Here is a 19,956-nt window from a genome sequence, read left to right as displayed (position 1 = left end):
GAACTAATATCCTCACACTCCACCACACAATATGTTGGCAAAAAATATTCTGTAGCAGTTCAGCTATGCCTTTCATATTCTGATAACAAAACATATCTTTTGGCAATTGGTGTTCTGGACATCATATAGCCAATATTTATTTCCAATTTCTATTCAGTAAGGAATTGGATGCCATGCCAGATGTAATGCTGCTTTTTATTGCAAAACAGGGCTAAGTAAATTCAGTAACATTTTATTTTAGTAAAACATGTCTATGTGCCTCACCTTTGCATTTTAGTTTGGATAAGCTAAGTAAAAGCACAAGAGCAAATTAATTTCCAAATCTGTCTAAAATGAACATATTGCATAAATTGTATTTTGTTTCATATTCCAGGTTCAGATTTCCCTTTATTTTTAAAAAGAAAGTCTGAACATCCAACATCAGTTTGCATTTTACTTGTCAAGTGATGTGAACCCCAAAGCTGAGTCAGCAATTTCAACAGCGTCTGCAGGAAGGATAATGGATATCTATCCAAATATTCACAAAGCTTAATGCCTTAATGATAATTATCTAAAGCTGAAAATCACAGCTAAGGATCAATCTGTTTGACATGTCTGAGAGTTTGAAATAGTTTTAGTACTATTCATTTTGAAGCACAACTTCTGTTGGTAAAGTAATCCTCAATGAGATATTTCAATTTCAATTATAATTTCAAACAATCATTGAACAAGTCATTTCACTTATTTTTTTTCATTTAGTCTCTTAAAACTCTATTTTCTGAATTATTTTATTAAAGTAAATACACTGGCTGGATAATCTGTCACATTAATGCAATACTCCCCAAACTGATGTTCATCTTCTTAATGAAGTTGTAATAAAACATAGATTTTATCACTACAGCATTTCCAATTTTGTTACCTGAGGAAAATAATACAGTCCCAGGATTCTAGCAGTCGCTATAGAGAGAGCTGACCCTCCAGCTCCTATTAGCACTGCCAAAGGAGCTCCATTGCCACACCTGTAGTTGGGTACAGCTTCATCCTGTCCAGTCAGGTATGTCAATGTTCCTTCAACAGCTTTGGAAATAGTAAAACAAGAGTCATAGATTGTATATCCAAGCTGTATATCTGGTAGAATTGAATCATTCTGGTTGACTTCGTTAATTGCATGGATCATTGTTCTGGCCCAGCGGAAAGCTCTGAAGTTGAATCTGTTATAAAATTGAAACAAAGGTTAGGAGAAAATTGCATTGCACGCTAACAAAGCCATATATTGAGCAGAGAATGCTTCATTTATTAACCATACCTGTTTGCATTAAATTGGTGGTCCTTATGATTCCACTTCATAGGACTAATAAAGTGTGAAAAGCACTCCCTATCTCTCCTTGATGCCAAGTAAATTCGTATATTATTGAAATGTATATGTTGAATGTTTTACTTCTACTTTACTTGGAGAAAGTGAGGACTGCAGATGCTGGAGATCAGAGTTGAAAATGTGTTGCTGGAAAAGCGCAGCAGGTCAGGCAGCATCCAAGGAGCAGGAGAATCGACGTTTCGGGCATGAGCCCTTCTCCTCATTCCTGAAGAAGGGCTACTTTACTTGTAAACATAAAGGATTGAGTTCAAACAATTTGCCAAGATTTATTTCCCTAATTATCCTGATAAAAATGAAGAGAACCTTTGAAAACAGACATCAGAAGAGAAAAAAGAAGCAGCTAAAACAATGACCAAAGGTTAATAGTTCACTGTCATGAAGGAAGGACTTATACTCAAGAGAACCAGTGAAGCCGAAAGCAAACACAAGCATCCACCTCTTTCACTAGAACAGATGGCATGGAATGGAGGTGACTGCTAGAACCAAGAAGACCACAGACCTGGAAATCCCTGCCAAAGAAAATAGGTACACAAAGTCCAATGATCTCTGGAATGTATTGACTAAGAGTGATATTTCATTCTAGATACAGAAAATTCCCTCAGAGTGTCAACACGGAATAACCTGTTTGAGAAATTGAAGTGAATCATTCGAAAATCAAATTAGATTTTGTTCCAAGAGCCTAGTTCATCAATGAAAATTATGGTAAAACAAAATACAGTCAAGATTAGCCAATATTCTCTCCAACAGCCAGTTGTGTCCATTGTTTTGTCTATAAACTCTTCTCAATATTATTGGCAACACTGGCCAATGATGACTGGTGAAGCCCTGCTGGAGTTCAAAATCATGAAAGCTCTGGGATTCTAGAAAAGCTTTGCTTCCTTAGTTAAAAGCAAATTACTGCTGATGCTGGAATCTGAAACTTTGACAGAGGGTCACTTAGACTCGAAACGTCAGCTCTTTTCTCTCCTTACAGATGTTGCCAGACCTGCTGAGATTTTCCAGCATTTTTCTCTTTTGGTTGCTTACTTAGTTGATGAGGCAATGTGTGTTAAACTTGAATTCACACCTACAGGAGCAAACCTACTGAAGGCATATCCCTGAACATGTTATTATAGTCAGGTGAATATTCGAAGAACATATACTAATTTTTAGGTGAAAACAGGAGCTATCTTGGCTTAGTGGACTCATTGCTAAGTTTGATCTATTTCTTGCCAATCATATAAAAATTATAGGGGCAGTCAGGAGAGGGGCAAAAATCAAAGACCCTAATGGCGTCACCTCCCAGCCAAGTACAGCGATTCCTTTTCTGACTTGAGAACAGCAGCCTTGCTATAATCTAAGAACAAGAATGTCCCCCAATAGCCCAAGGCCTTGTTAATGGGGATCGAAATACAGGACCCTGAAAGCATTGGATCTGGGTTTATGTTAATTTGACTGTTGTTTAGCTACTGTAATTTTACTTACTGTTGTGAAATAGATGGACTCTTTTCTCTGCTACTACAAAACACTGGTCGCTATTCAAATCATTTTTGAATCCCAGTTTGCTGAACTAAAATACCTGACACTAGGTGAGAAGCACATGCGTAGGCTACATTGGCCATAGCTGAGAATTCTGGCTCGACTATTGACCCATCTACTCATCTTCACACTGATGACATACATTTTAACAAACCAGATTGGTATCTTTGATGAGGGACCTCAATTATGTGATGAAACTAGAGAGACTGAGGTTAATTTTCATAGCATAAAGTTGCTTGACTGAAAAAGATGTATTTACAGCCAACTAATAAGCATCACTAAGACATCATGTATCTATGTTCTGCTACAGCTATTTTATATAGGTAGAACCTATGAAGATGTCAATGTGCCACTAGACTTCCCATTATTAAGTTGCACTTTCTCTGGACCTTGCTGTAGTATAGTTCACCATGGTAAGTTCTAAAAGAACTGTGAGGACTGCACAAAGGGTTAATTTGAAATATTCAGACCTGTTAAAATGTATACTACTAGTCTTACCATGGCAGCATTGATTAACTGTAATACTTTCTTCTGCATCTTTTCCCAGGTCCTAACAAAACTGTACACAGTGTTGACCGTAGCTGCTTCCTTTTCTCAGGAATGTTGTATTAATGTCTTCTGTGTGGATGGTTTTAAAATGACAACCAGAGAATATTGCTAATATGCACCTTAAGCAGTAGCCCTCAATTTCATCAGTACTCAAGCAAGATGTTGGATGCTGACCATTCCACTCAAAGTCTTGTTCATTTCTAGCATCCAGATTTCATATCATTAATTTTTGACATATATTTTTATGCCCTACATAACATTTGAGAAAGCTGGCAATTGCCCACATTACTTTACATCCATGACTTAGGCCATTATACACTGATGGCTTCCCAGATTTCCCCTCACCTTCTTCTTTGACAATGACATTAGCAACAGTTGCAGTTCAGGTGCAAAGTTTGTTTCAAATACTAAATGAGGGGTGAACTTGGAAGATTCCATGGAGTTTGTCATTCCTGATTTTCTCATATGAAAATATTATGGCACGTCAGCCCAAATGCCTTTTCTCCAGGACTGGAAAATCTATCCATGGCCTCCCACTAAAATGGACTCTAACATCATACAGGGAAATAGGATCGGTGCAGATAGTTTCAGTGGCACAGACCTAAATGACTGTGTTCCATGGAAGAATATTTTAAAAATTCTCATAACAGACAATATTCTTGATACCGTGGAATGTAAGTTGTCTACTCCTAATCTTGCCTTTGATCTAATTATTTGAAGATGTACAAGGACATTACTTTTCCTGGTGTTAAATGTTTTGGAGAAAATAAAGTATTTGTTTTATTTCTTTCTAATTCATGGGATGTGGGCACTATTGACTTGGCCAGCATTTGTTATCTGAGCCTTGTTGCTATTCAGAAAAGAATGGTAGACTGCCATTTTGAACCACTACAGTCCATTTAGTTCAGGGAGACCAACAATTCTTTTGTGTGTGTGCATTAGTGAGTTTTGAGAAGATTTGTAGCTCAGGTTGAGGTTCTGGATGTAGGTTTGCTCACTGAACTGGAAGGTTCATTTCCAGAGGCTCACTGAAAATGTTACCTAGTATGGTGATGAAACGTCTGAAAATGAACATTCCAGCTCAGTGAGCAAACTACATTCTATGTATGTGTGCGTGTGTGTGGGGGAGTGAGGGGATGGAGAGTGGGGGTGAGGCAGGAAAAAGGGGAGTGGTGAGTACGGGTTGGGGGGGTGGGTGAATTCCAGGATTGTCACCCAGCAATACTAAATGAACTGGGAGTATAGAACCAAGTCAGGATGATGAATGGCTTGGAGGGGAAATTGCAGATGGTGCCTTTCCCAGGTATCTGCTGTCCTTGTCTTTTGAGATGGTAGTGACTGTGTCTTTTGAAGGGGTTGCCTAAGCATTATTTGTATATACTCAGCACTGCATGTATGAATCTGTATCCCATTGACTGGACTGGGACTTCTTTCTTGACAAAAGAAAGGTCAAGGAACAAAAAGACTGATGGTGACCTTTAAAATTATAAAAGGAGATTAATGGGACAGATGTTGAGAAACTATTTCTAATGTGGGGCAAACAAAAACTAGAAACCATATATATAAAGTACTCATTAACAATGGCAACATGAATTCAGGACGTGATTGAAATGTACAGCTTGATGCCACAAGGAGTATTATGGGTGAATGCTATAGATACATTTAAAAAGAAAATCGATAAACACTTGAGGAAAAGGATTAGAATTGTGGGATGGTTTAATAATGAGGTAAAGAGCTCACGTGAAACATTAGTAGCACATGGACTGCAGGAGTGCAAGAAGGCAAGTCACTATTGCCTGCTTTAGGGCAAGTAGGAATGGGCATTAAATGCTGACTTGATAATGATGTTTACAAACTATGGATGAATAAAAAAACTCTATAAAAATTATTTAAAATGACAGAAAATCAGTGCATTTTGCTGCCTAGTTTACAACCTATGAGAACATATTGGGCTATTTTGTCTGCTTGATTACATCAGTGAAACAAGACACCCAGAGATTCCTTCAACTTGGCACTCGATTTAAATTACATCTGGAATGGAAAAATCCAGAGGCTATCAGTTCTTTATGGACAGGTTCATTGAAATCACTTCAAAATCAACTATACAGTCTATGCTATTGTTATATTTTCCTTAACCTTTGCACAGCTGCAATTTTCTTTGAAGTCTAGGGATCAACCTAATACTTCCTCCAGCTATTTCCGGAATTACAATAATAGAGTTCCTGATTAGGTTTTATGCAGATGATACATCATGAAGTTAGAAGCTTTTACCTCGAGACACAATTGTCCTACCCACTGGAACATGTTAACATTTGTGCAGACGTAGGCCATTCAGCCCTTGGGAATGCACTGCCATTCTGGGTCCTGGCTGATGATTTAACACAACAATATTTTCCTGTGCTACCTCCATATCGCTTGATGTAATTAGTTACAAGAAATCTATCAGTGTCTCTCTCTCTCTCTCTCTCTCACTTACTTAATGACTTACCTACCACTGTCTTTATCATCTAAGTAAAGAAATGCTCTCTCATCTCAGTCCTAACTGGCATGAGATTGCGTCCATGTTCCTGGACCACAAGGCTAGGGAAAACATGGTTTATTTCTGAATCTATGCTATCACTTTAAGAATTTGGTAAGCAATTAAATTGCCTCTCATTCTATTAGATCCCACATAATTCAGAACTAGTCACCTCAATCTCTTCTCATTGAACAGTCCTAACATTCCAGGAATCAGTCTGGTGCACTCCTTCTCTGGCAAGTTTATCCTTCTTTCAGCAAAGGGACCAGAAGTGTATGCAGTACTCTACATGGTCTCACCCGTGCTCTAATGCATCTAAAGCTAGTCTTCTTGCTTCATACACCTGTATACAAATCCCGTCATGATGAAAACTGATATATCATTTGACTTTCAACTTTCTTGTTGTGCCTACATGCTGACTTTGTCTGTTTGGACACCAACACTTTCTAGTCTCTCGCCTCTTAAGAATTATATTCCTCCTATAATTGTGGATAACCTCATTCGACCTGCGGTGTTCTTGTTCATTTACTCAGTCTGTCCAAATCACCTTGAAGCTTCTTTACTACCTCAACACAATTCATTTCCCACCACATTTTGTACTAGCTACAAATTTGGAAATGATATAATTGGTCCTCCAAATCCATATCATGGATATTGATTGTGAAGAGCATTAATCCTAGCAGTAATCAACTGATCGCAGCCTGACAACCTGAAAAGGACACATTACTCTGTCTGTTTTCTGCCCGCTAACCAAGTTTCAATCTGTGCAAATATATTACCCCAAACCCAAGCACCTTAATTTTACTTAGCAACTTCCAGTATGGGACTTCACAAAACGTCTTCTGAAAATGCAAATACACCACGTCCACCTCCTAATAATTACATTTTCCAAATAATCTCCATTACATTTGTTAAACATAATTTTCTTTCATAAATTTATGTCGACTCTGTCCGTCCGACAGTTATTTTCGAAGATGCCAACACACTGAAATGGAATTAAAAAGCTGCCAAATTCTGTCTTCCTTCGTTCTTAAAAAATGGGATTATATTTGCAACATTCTAATCTGTAGGTTCGTTGAAGAATTAGTCGAATGATCGAATGACTGTGATGTGCAAATGTCCTCCAGAAAGTGTTTGCCTTTTGGTCCTGACTGGTAGTTGAGACACCGGTTTGAAAGCAGGAGATAGCCCTGCAGACCATTATAAAATCGGTAAGTTCTGTCCATGCCTTTTCGCTGAAACTTTCAACCAGTTTAAAATGCATTTGACTACTGATTTGAACGGTGTTGTGACATTGATTACTAATACCAGCGGGTGACAAATATTAAATGCATCTCAAATGCAAATGTTCACATAATGACAGTGGCCAAATAACGCCAGCCCACAACTCCATCACTAAAACAAAGAACTGCACATGTTTGAGATCTGAAGCACACAAAAACAGAAATTCTAAAGAAGGGGCAACTAAACTCGAAACGGTAATCTGTTTACTTTACACAGATGCTGCCAGATCTGCTGAGTTTCTCATTTCTGCTTTGTGTGTTCCAGTAATACACCGTTGACTTGTTACCATAACTGGATCAGGAACCCTCTCCACTCCGAGGAATACATTGGTTTCCCACATTCAACTGAAGATGTGCTGGACATTCCTTACCTTTAACCATATATTGCACCCGAGAATTATACAATTCAATAAGGCAGCCAGTGAGCTGATTCAGCAAGAAACTCGCTGTTGCTATTTGATCAATTTAAAAGAGCTGAAAACAACTTGAAATTCCAATTCAGGGAAGCGCAAATTCCTTTGCTTCCTTAGCCGCTCCATTTTTGGTGCCTTGTATAATTTTTTAAATCAAGAATTCACTACGGAATTACCCAGTTTCACAATGACCAGACAATGATTAATTCACAACTGAACTCTTACCCCTCACATCCCGAAGACTGTGGTGATGTGCTGGACGAAGAATTTGACGGTACGACTCTGTAATGAATAGGAAACATCCCTCCAATTATCACATCACCCGGCATTTTAAAACTATTTAAATTAAACTTTCCTTTCAGTTTGCATGTTTGTTTCCCAGAGACGGCCACGGGAACTGTTAAGTACACAAAAACAAGTAAATAAGTTCGTAGCTCCATTTCTGGGTTTGCAGGGCATGAGGGAAAAAAAGTTGGATTGTCAGTTGGTCCTCAGCTTTTATGGGTTTTTGGGACACCAACTAGAACCCCATTGGTTAAACCCGTGAAATGGGCCGAAGAAAAGCAGAGATATGCTCCCAGGGGACCAAGAATTGGAGCTCTGCATTTCTTCCCAACAATGACAATTACCAAAGATATGACAGATTTTTCATTGGTTTTGGCTGTCGTTTCCTACTGAGCAACTGTCTTTGGCTAACGTTGCAAAATAAGCAGGCTGATTAAATTTATATTTGTAAAGAGAGTTATAAAAAGTTGCAAAGAAACGCGCAATATTTAGTTCAATCCTTGATAGTATGCTGTACTGAGTTTGGGCTAATTGGCCGTTGGACCCTTATGAACCAAGATAACTGTGGTGTACACAGGCTCACATGCTGCCTCACGCTGGTAAACGATACCCGACCAACGTATTTTCAAATAAAGCTACAAAAGAGATGATCCATTTAAATCTTAACAGAAACCTGGGACCAACATTCATTTCTTAACGGTAAAAACATAGAGGGATTGGTTACATTGGTGTTTAAATGTATCCAGCCCAAGGCCGGGTGGAAATCTCTTTTCACAAGCGTTGACATTGCAAATAGTCTCCTGCGAATTAATTACAGCGACAACATCGTTGACAGCAGCTGATTAATTTTCTTCGAAACCACTGGGATGGATCACAATCAGGACCTAGGGCCGGTCTGGGTTTCTAACAAACATGTTTCAAGCCACCATGGACCTCAGTACCAGCTGATGGAGCCTTTTAATCTCAACCCTCCCTGGGTTTCATGATAAATTTTGATCTGTTTGGCACATACCCCAGGGAGTAAGGCTCCAACATCGTTAAAGTGAGCCTTTTGATGCCGTGGCCATCCTTGGATCTGTTCCTCACGCCGTTCTGAATGGACGGTCTCTCCTTTCACTCCACATTCCCTGGCTTTTCAGATTAGACCGTCGCCATTTATGGCCTAACTCATTGCAGCAAGGTTGGAGGAGAGGAAAACTCACGATTTCCCAAATATTTCAATGCTACTTTCAGTAACGAAAAGCCACATTTTCCAATTGCCTGACAGATGCAAATGTCACTCAATGCAACTTGTTTGTGCAAAGGTCAGGACCATTGTATTGTTTTCGAACAAAATACGTGGGATGAGAAAGCAGTTCCAATTCTCAATTCGTAAACAAGTGTTATTTACATGAACCAATAACAAATCTGTTCCAAATTAATGATGATCATTGTTCTATTCCCTCTGCTACAAAGTTATAATGAGTATGCTTTTGAGCATGAATTTAACAAATAACTACACAACTGTTTACTTATCAAAAAAATGTTCCGAGAATTATGACCATGAAGTCATAATAACCTGAGCCAATGGTTTGATGATTTTCTGGATCATTCCTAGCGCAATATTACCAGGTATTCCAAAGACACGTTTTTTGGTTTGTACAAGCATATTGTCATGTCCCTAGACGATTGTCTTAGATTTTACACCTATTTTACCCAATTACTAATGGACGCTTGGCGATTACTTCTCTCTGGCCTAACCAAGGACAGGAAGGGGAGATTCTGGATTAGTGGTGCTGGAAGAGCACGACAGTTCAGGCAGCATCCGAGGAGGGGAGAAACGGTTAATAGATTAGATTAGACTTACAGTGTGGAAACAGGCCCTTCGGCCCAACAAGTCCACACCGACCCGCCGAAGCGCAACCCACCCATACCCCTAACACTATGGGCAATTTAGCATGGCCAATTCACCTGACCAGCACATCTTTGTGACTGTGGGAGGAAACCGGAGCACCCGGAGGAAACCCACGCAGACACAGGGAGAACGTGCAAACTCCACACAGTCAGTCGCCTGAGTCGGGAATTGAACCCGGGTCTACAGGCGCTGTGAGGCAGCAGTGCTAACCACTGTGCCACCGTGCCACCGTGCCGCCCATAATAGATAGATTTCAATGCAAGGAAAAAGGCTAACCACGACCCAGAGAGAAAGTTAAGAGACACAATCTTAAAATTATAGCCAGGCCATACAAACAGCTTCATCCACTGGCTGGTGGAAGTCATTAAAAAAGTCCCATATAAAAAAAAGAGTTGCGAGCTCAATTTTTACTAATCGGTTATGGAGTCAAGGCCGGAGGATAAAGATGGGGTTTCGATCACCTTGTTGAGTGGAGAAACGGACTCAAGGGCCTGAATGGCCTGTTCATGTTCCAATGTTGTGATCAGGACGCGGGAAACCAGAGCATCCGGATCGGCTACCTTACCGCTAACCGTGTCATGTTTAGTGAGGTTCCACTCAGATTGCACGCTACAAATGCTGTCTCATACAGTGACTGTTGAAGTGCAGAAATTGTTTCATTTCTATCTTGTCTTTATTTTCCATAGGTATCCAACTCAACATTAACAGAAATGAAATCCAATTGGTGCCATAAACTAGCGTTCCCAGGTTAGGGTAGTAAGAATCATGATTCCATCAATTACCAGAACGGGAAGCGAAAGGTGGTGATTTCTTCACTAGAATATTACACCTGGAACATAACCACGATAAGAACACAGCGATCCAGCCTCTGATGGACTGCAGAGAAATAATATTGTCACACAAATTGTATATAATTCCTTTAGCATTCTGCTTTTTTCCCACTTCCGTTGACAAAAACACATCAGTGAGTGTTAAAAAGGTAGGTCTGCTTCAAATGAGTATTCCACAATGGGAAGCCACGGTTCACAAAGCACCCAAACGATACTTTTTACAAATCAACAAATAAGCTTAACTAGTGGTCATTGCCCGATCTTTCGTGCAACAATAAAAGCAGACGGCTCTTAATACAAATTTAATACAAATTAAATCAGACGTCAAATTATACAAGTTGGCAAAATGATGCATTGAAATTTATAATGTGGAAGTGCCGGTGTTGGAATGGGGTGGACAAAGTTAAAAATCACACAACACCAGGTTGCAGCCCAACACATTTATTTGGAAGTACAATCTTTCAGAGTGCTGCTCCTTGGTCAGGTAGCTAACCACTGTTGGACTATAGGAGAAAGTGAGGACTGCAGACGCTGCAGATCAGAGCTGAAAATGTGTTGCTGGAAAAGCGCAGCAGGTCAGGCAGCATCCAAGGAGCAGGAGAATCAACGTTTCGGGCATGAGCCCTTCTTCTATAACTTGGTGCTGTGTGCTTTTTAACTTTGAGATTTATAGTTGTATCATTGGACAACTGGATTCTTTAGAATATTTTATCATTAAAGCTGGAAACAGGCATGGAAAGCTTAAATTTATTGTACAAAGTGGGAATGTGTGTTTCAAAGAATAGAGTTAACGTTTCAAGTCAGGTATGACTTCTTCACAATTTGAGATTATTATGAGTTTTTCATCCATCCGTACAATATAAAGCTTATTTGATGGCAAAGTAACTGAAGAAAATAATTAAACAACTGCACCAGGGTGTGCACATCACTTAGTGGTATGCTTATATCCTTGAATGGTTCTGGATGTGAGTTTGCTCACTGAACTGGAAGGTTCATTTTCAGATGTTTCGTCATCATCATAGGTAACATCATCAATGAGCCTCCAGTGAAGCACTGGTATTAGTAATCCGCTTTCTATTTATGTGTTTAGGTTTCCTTGGGTTGGTGATGTCAGTTCCTGTGGTGATGTCATTTCCTGTTCTTTTTCTCAGAGGGTGATAAGTGGGGTCCAAGTTGATATGTTTGTTGATAGAGTTCCATTTGGAATGCCATGCTTCTAGGAATTCTCATGTGGGTCTCTTTTTGGCATGTTCCAAGGAAGGATGTGTTGTCCCAATCAAAGTGGTGTCCTTCCTTATCTATATGTAAGGATACTAGTGAGAGCCAATTTTTGTGGCTAGTTGATGTTCATGTATCCTGGTGGCTAGTTTTCTGCCTGTTTGTCCAATGTAGTGTTTGTTACAGTTCTTGCACAGTATTTTGTAAATGACATTGGTTTTGCTTGTTGTCTGTATAGTGTCTTTCAAGTTCATTAGCTGCAGTTTTAGTGTGTTAGCCGACTACCATGATGCCAAAAGATCTGAGTAATCCTTTCTGAGATGTCTTTGATGTAGGGGAGAGTGGCTATGGTTTCTGGATGCGTCTTGTCCACTTGTTTGGGTTTGTTTCTGAGAAATCAGCAGACTGTGTTCATTAGGTACTCGTTCTTTTTGAATATGCTGTATAGGTGATTTTCTTCTGCCCTCTGTAGTTCCTCTATGCTGCAGTGTGTGATGGCTCATTGAAATAATGTTCTAATGCAGCTTCATTTGTGAGTGTTGGGATGATTGCTTCTGTAGTTCAGTATTTGGTCAGTATGTGTTGTTTTGAAGTTCCCCATTGGCTATTCGCTCTACTGTGACATCTGGGAATGGCAGGTTTTTTTTTTGTTTTCCTCCTCTTTAGTGAAATTTATACCAATAAGGGTATTATTGATAGTCTTGAAAGGTTTCCTCTACTTTGTTTCATTTAGTGATGACAAAGGTGTCATCCCACGTCATGGATCCAAAGTTTAGGTTGGATGGTTGGCAGAGCTGTTTGTTCGAGTTTCAGCATTGCTGCCTCTGCTAAGAACCCTGATATCAGAGATCCCATGGGTGTTCCGTTGGTTTGTCTGTAGGTTTTGTTATTGAAAGGGAAGTGGGTGGTAAGGCGTAGGCCCACTAGCTTGACAATGGTGTCCTTGCTGATGAAGTTGGTAGTGTTTGGTGTTTGTGTCTTTGGTTCTTCTAATAGTATAGTCAGTGTTTCCTTCACCTGGTTGATGTTGGTAGATGTGAACAGGGCTGTTACATCAAAGGAGACCATTATTTCACCCTCTTCGTCGGCGATAAACCCAACCCCACAATTAGAGAACTGAACCACAGCCCTACTCAAAGAATTTCAGCAATCTGAAGAATTAAATAAGACAGACTTTCAAAAACTGAAACCAGATGGATCCAATACACTACACTTCTACAGATTACCCAAAATTCACAAACCAGGTGCCCCCCTCAGACCCATGGTCTCGCTATCTGGAACATCAATGTACAGATTAGCCAATGAGCTACACCAAAGACTAAAACACTAAGCAGAATACTCAAGAATTCCTGAACACCATCGAAGACACCAAGATAGAAGAGGAGGTAGTTCTGAGAAAATTCACTAGGTTAATTCAGAAATGAAAAATTTGTCTTATGAGGAGAGATGGAGTAAATGATGAGTTGATACTCAAGTAGTATAGATATTTCCCCTGTGGGGCAATCTAAAATGACAGGTTATAGTTTCAGACTAAGGTGTGGCAGATTTAAATCAGAGATGAGAAGGAGTTACTTCTTTTAAAAAGGTGAATCTGTGGAATTCAGTACCCAGTGTGTGGTGAGCATGAGCATACTGAATAAATTTAAGGAAGAGATACACGGATTTTTAATTAGCAATTGGTTAAATGATTATAGGGAGCAGGCAATTAAATGGAGTTAAGGCGGTGATGAGCTCAACAATGATTGTATTAACTGGCGGAGCAGGCTCAAGGTGCTGAATTGCCTATTCCTGCTGCTAGTTCTTATGTTCTAAGCAGACTTCAGAAAAGGAAACATTCGGAAAAGTACAAGGAGAACATATTCACTTGGAATATACTAAGAAGGAAGAGGTGGCTCAGGACAGTCATGAAAATGAATTTTTGAGCATAGACGAGGAATATCAGACCACTAGATGTTTTGAATATTTTATCTCCAAAGGGAAGATATTTGTTTATGCTTCAAATTAAGGAATTTAACCAATAAAGATATTGAAAGAAACTGGAGCAAGTCAATCACTGATGCTAGCTGATGATACTAGTCTTCCAGAGGGGTTGATGAAGGATAAATTTGGAGGTATTCCTGAAGATTATAAACCAGTCTCATTATAACGAGTTAGATTAAACAGTGTCTTGATAAATGGAGATATGGTAGTGAAGCAAACTCTTATGGAGGGAATTGAGTTTCTTTTGGGAAGTGACTTGGCAGATTCAAAACCATTGGCTTCACAAAGGGTGTTAGAACAACCAAAGAAAGTAAAAGAAACTGGTAGGTTATCTTGCTTTCTGACTGTGTTGTGACTAAATCTCAGGTCCATAAAATCAAATATGAAGTAAAGGAGTCTATGAAATTGGTAGATGATTTGGAAATTCAGTTATCAGATACAGTTTTGAAAATTTAACATAGAAGAATGAAACCAAAGAAAATGAAGCTGTTATGTTTAGCCCATCTTCTTTAATAAAGATGCAACAGATTTGAAGTTGGAATTATTATATGAAACAGCTTACTCAGAAACTAAATTGAAAATGATGCCGGAGAGTTATTACCTGGAAAGTAAAAGACTAACAAAGAAATAGAAATTTCCTCGAATACCAGCTAATAAGGAATAGGTAATGATTCATCAGGTGGGTCATTCATTTGAGTATCATATAAAATTGTGAGATTAGCTCATTTGACCGGCTGGTTTGCAATGTCGATTAGCTGCATGCACCAGTGCTCCTAAGCAGTGAAAGATATAGTGAAACTAAATTAGCTTAAGGTAATGAGTTTGTGATAGTCTTACACCAGAAATTTAAGGATGAAACCCTGAAGAGGCTATTTAAAGGTGTGTAGGTATAAGCTCAGATGAATAAAAGCTCCATAAATAAGTTATCTGCAGTTTCAGCCTATAGCTAAGAGTTATAGTTACACCTTTCAAGGTGCTAGAGACAGGAGTTCTCGTGAATACTTTGTGAGTGATGGTTTGGGTACTGTACAAGTGTGCTTTGGTCACTGTACAATAGGTGCATTTTGAGTTTTTAAAAAACCTGTTGTTTTTCTTTTCAATTTATAATATAGTATTTGGAATTAATGGGATGATACTTAACTGTGTGATTAAAAATCTTTGAATTCATATTACAAAGAGATGGTTTAGTTTATTCCATTTTATCTTAATTTCTTGTGCCAACAAACCTCCACTTTATTGTTAAATCAAAATCTGTAGTCTGTGTGCTTGTATTTTAATGACAGCCCACCTTGTTAAATCCAAAACAAAGAAAATTATGGCCTATAAAACAAGTTTTTAGTCTTATATCTGACTTGTCCAGCGATTCCAAGTATAATAAAATGGTATAAATATTAACCATGATATCAACAGTTGACTGTAGCTTAATGATAACACCTTTGCTCCTGAGTCAGAAAGTTCTGAGTACAAATCCTAGGATCACAATCTGAGGGAGTGCTGCACTGCCAGAAATGCTATCAATGAGGTGTTAAATAGACATTCCATCTTTCCTCTCAGGCATCAGTACAATATCTTTTGGTTATTTTTGCAGAAGAGTAGTAGCAATTTCCATTGTATCCTAACACATGTTCAGCCCACAACGTATATAACTAAAATAGATTAGCTAAGATTTTAATTCACTGAAACCTCACTGACTTGAATAGTCTTTGCACCCATTATCTGATCACTTATCACATTATTTTCCCTAAGACATTGCTGTGCACAATTGACTACTACATTTCACATTTCAACAATGGCTACACCTCAAAATTATTGAAAGGATATCCTGAGGATATGAAAGACGCTCCATAAATACAAGCCTTGGTTCGTTCTAAATTTGAATTTTAGCAGTAACATCTTGTTCAGAGGAAAATTGAATAATTACCTTTATTTTTTGCTGTTAATTGCCACAGCAGTGTTGAAGGATCTTAATTCAGGACTACACCTCATTTTGCCTTTCAAGCAACCAATATCTGCTCTTCCAGGTCAAACATTACATTGACATGGAGGTACTGGTGTTGGACTATGGTGGACAAAATCAGAAGTCACACAACACGAGGTTATAATCCAACAGGTGTATTTGAAATCACAGCTTTCGGAGTGCTGCTCCTTCATCAGATAAAGTGAAATATAGCATCAATAGAGAGTAAAACAAAGAACTGTAGAAGGTGGAAATTTGAAACAAAAACATATTTCTGGAGAAACTCAGCAGGTGTGACGACATGTGTAGAGAAAAAGCAGAGTTAATGTTTCAAGTCTAATGTCCTTTCTTCAGAACTGAATTTAGCTTATAAAAAAGGTGGTGTATATGCTGGAATGTTGGGGCTAGTTGTAAAGGAGTGAATAGATAAGCAAAGATGGAGTCTAGAATGTGAAAACAACAGTTAAAGGCAGGCAAAGGGATGGATGATAGTATGCCAAGAGAAAGAAAAACTGATATGGTGGGGGGGTTGGGGTTGGAATAAGTAGGTGAAAATTACTTGGCTGTGCCGAAAGCAATTCATGTCATTTACAGTGGGTAAAGGACGTAGGAGATGGTGTTTAAGTTCTAAAATTATTGAATTCGTATTTAGTCCTGAAGGTTGCAAGGGCCCCAAGCAGAAAATGAGATGCTGTTTTTCCAGCTTGTGCTGAGTCTTGCGGGAGCACTGCAAAAATGTTGCTCAGGGAAAACGATGAAGTGTTGAAGTTGCAGGCAACTGGAAGCTTAGGGGCATGCTGCAGAGAAAATATACATGTCTCACAATGCAGTTGGCCAGTCAGTGTTTCATCTCACTAATGCAGAGGTGAGCTAGAGAGTGGATATTTGATAGACACTCTGTGCTAAGAATTGTCATGGGTGAGTGGGTGGTGTGGCCAGTAATTTCATCTGATTGCTTTACACAGCTGATAAATTTACTTTGACTATTATTGTTTGCAAATCCATAAATATCTTTGCTTAAAATTCCAATCTTGCTAGGAATGGTGAAATTTGAGCACTGATGTTCTGACGGGTTTCCCCCAGATATCAGTTGGATTAAGCTGCCAGTGGGATAGGAATATTTATGAAAGTTTCATACTAATGATTATTTTCTCTCTGAGATTTTCTGTCAAGAGTGCGCGTTGTCCTTAAGAGCACTTGCTAAATGAGTTTAAGTGCAGGTAAGCATTGCATTTAACAACAGTGCCACCATTGCAATGCTGAACATAAGGAATACCAACAAAATTCCCACGTTAAATTATTCCTAACAAATTAGAAAAACGGATTAAATGCATTATTGTAGTTAAAGTTGGCCTTCCTCTCCAGATCCCTCTCAGTCTCTTGCAATGGTACAAGCACCTGTGGGTGCAGCATCCAGGGTACAGCTAACACAGTTTGGAAGCCCCAGAAAATTTGCCAGGGTCAGTGATGGCCAAAGTAGCCAGCCTACAGTTTGACCTTTGTATCAAATTCACACCAAATTGTAAAATAAAATAAAAATGTTGCAATAATACTCATACCTAATTAGCAGAGAAAATCTTAAATCTTTCAAGGTTGCCTAATTCCAACTTAAGAAAATACTCTTGAGTGTCAGTTCTGGAATTCCCAGCTACAATCACATAAATAAATTGATTTCAGCTTCTGTTTTCCTACTCTGCGGTTCTATAATAATGATATATTTTGATTTTGTGGATCATGTAATGACACAACATAAGCATTAGATGACACTAGTGTACCAATCAAATGGGCTGGTGCAAGTGAGGCACATAACTGCAGTGTTTATATTCAGTCTAAATACATTACTAGAAAGAATTTAAATTCATTACTTTTCATTGGTTAGAGTTTTTAACTCGACTGTGACAAATATTGTTAATCAGATTATTTCAAGAATAGGGAAACTAGTTATTGTAAAATTAAGGAGGAAATCATAGCCACACAAGAACATGCTTTTAGATACTTAGGTTGACAATCTCAGTGATTCAATCTGGAGGACATATTTCATAAAAATAATTTACATATCACAAAATGCAAAATATCAGTTTTTACAGTCATACTTTGATGTAATTGAAATGCTATTCCTCATCATGTACTATTAAATCACAGTGCAACACACCAAAATAGCTTAAAATTGATTGCATCATCTCGATGAGGAAGCCACCTTGATCAATCCCCTCCACCATTTCCACACAAAAAAAATTAAACAATGACAAAGTATTATGGTTTGCAATATTCTTTACTTTTTCAGACTACTTGGTATTTTTTTGGAGGGAAAAAGGCATGCTCCAGGTTTAGACAGTGAAATTAATGTACCTATAAGACCTTAAGACATAGGAGTGGAAGTAAGGCCATTCGGCCTATCGAGTCCACTCCACCATTCAAACATTGGCTGATGGGCATTTCAGCTCCACTTACCTACACTCTCCCCCTAGCCCTTAATTCCTTGTGAGATCAAGAATTTGTCAATCTCTGCCTTGAAGACATTTAACGTTCTAGCCTTCACTGCGCTCCATGGTAATGAATTCCACAGGCCCACTCTCTCTGGCTGAAGGAATGTCTCCTCATTTCCATTCTAAATTGATTCCATCTAATTCTAAGGCTGTGCCCATGGGTCCTAATCTCTTCCCCTAATGGAAACAAAATCCCAGCGTCCACCCTTTCGAAGCCATGCGTTATCTTGTAAGTTTCTATTAGATCTCCCTCAACCTTCTAAAATCTAATGAATACGATCCCAGGATCCTCAGCCGTGCATTGTATCTTAGGCCTACCATTCCAGGATCATCCGTGTGAATCTCTTTTGGATATGCTCCAGTGCCAGTATGTCCTCCCTGACGTGTAGGGCCCAAAATTGGACATAGTATTCTGAATGGAGCCGAACTAGAGCTTTATAAAGTCTCAGTAGCACATCGCTGCTTTTGCATTCCAACTCTCTTTAGAAAAATGCAACATTACATTTGTTTTCTTAGCCACAGAATCAACCTGCAAGTCAACCTTTAGACACTCCTGGACTAGCACTCCCAGATCCCTTTGTAATTTGGAAAAAAAGAATACATGCATGGACTATTTTCTAAACAGTGAGAAAATTCATAAAGTCAAAGTACATTCCTTTAACCACTTTCCTAAACTGTCTAAATCTTTCTACAGCCTCCTCACCTACTCAGAACTACCTGCCTGCCCACCTAACTTTGTATTATCATTGAAGTTCGCAAGAATGCCCCCAGTCCCTTCATCCAGATCATTAATATATAAAGTGAACAGCTGCAGCCCCAACACTGAACCCTGCGGGACACCACTTGTCACTAGCTGCAATTCCGGAAAATAATCTTTTATTGCAACTCCCTGCCTTCTGTCAGACAGCCAATCCTCAATCCATGCCAGTAGCTCACCTCGAACACCATGGGCCCTCACCTTACTCAGCAGCCTCCCGTGAGGCACCTTACCAAAGGCATTTTGTTCCCTGGTCTAACCTACTTGTTACCTCTTCAACAAAATGTAACAGGTTTGTCAGGCACGACCTCCCCTTACTAAATCCTGCTGGCTTGTATTAATCTGACCCTGCACTTCCAAGAATTTAGAAATCTCATCCTTCATGATGGATTCTGGAATTTTATCTAAAACTGAGGTGAGGCTAATTGGCCTATAATTTTCCATCTTTTGTCTTGATCCTTTCTTGACAAAGGGATTACAACAGTGATTTTCCAATCATCTGGGACTTTCCCTGACTCCAGTGATTTTTGAAAGATCACAACCAACACCTCTGCTATTTCTTCGGCCACCTCCCTCAGAACTCTAGGATATAGCCCATTGGGGCCAGGAATTTTATCAATTTTTAGGCCTTTTAGCTTTTCTAGCACTTTCTCTTTTGTAATGGCTACCATACTCAACTCTGCCCCCAATTCTCCTTAGTTGTTGGGATATTAGTCATGTCTTCTACTGTGAAGACTGACACAAAGTACTTATTAAGTCCTTCAGCTATTTCCTTATCTCCCATCACGAACCTTCCTGCATCAAGTTGGAGCAGCCCAATTTCTAATTTTGCCTCTCGTTTGTTTCTTATGTATTGAAAGAAACATTTACTATCATTTCTAATATTACTGGTTAGTTACTTTCATACATGATCT

At 38.9% G+C, this 19,956-nt stretch overlaps 1 protein-coding gene across 1 annotated transcript in view; it reads right to left on the bottom strand.

Moving 5' to 3' along the window:
* Nucleotides 1-19,956, bottom strand: part of LOC132821333 (vomeronasal type-2 receptor 1-like) — a 59,935-nt gene that overhangs the window by 29,404 nt on the left and 10,575 nt on the right. The window contains exons 2-3 of the mRNA XM_060833917.1: nucleotides 7,861-8,032; nucleotides 899-1,190 (exon numbers count right to left, since the gene is read on the bottom strand). Of these exons, the coding sequence (XP_060689900.1) occupies nucleotides 899-1,190; nucleotides 7,861-8,032 (464 nt within the window). The remainder of the gene's footprint in view (nucleotides 1-898; nucleotides 1,191-7,860; nucleotides 8,033-19,956) is intronic.

This window comes from Hemiscyllium ocellatum, chromosome 13, assembly GCF_020745735.1.
Source record: "Hemiscyllium ocellatum isolate sHemOce1 chromosome 13, sHemOce1.pat.X.cur, whole genome shotgun sequence".
In the NCBI taxonomy this organism is placed as follows: Eukaryota; Metazoa; Chordata; class Chondrichthyes; order Orectolobiformes; family Hemiscylliidae; genus Hemiscyllium; species Hemiscyllium ocellatum.
The sequence above is the reverse complement of the archived record's forward strand: the minus strand, read 5'-3'. Positions and strand labels throughout refer to the sequence as shown.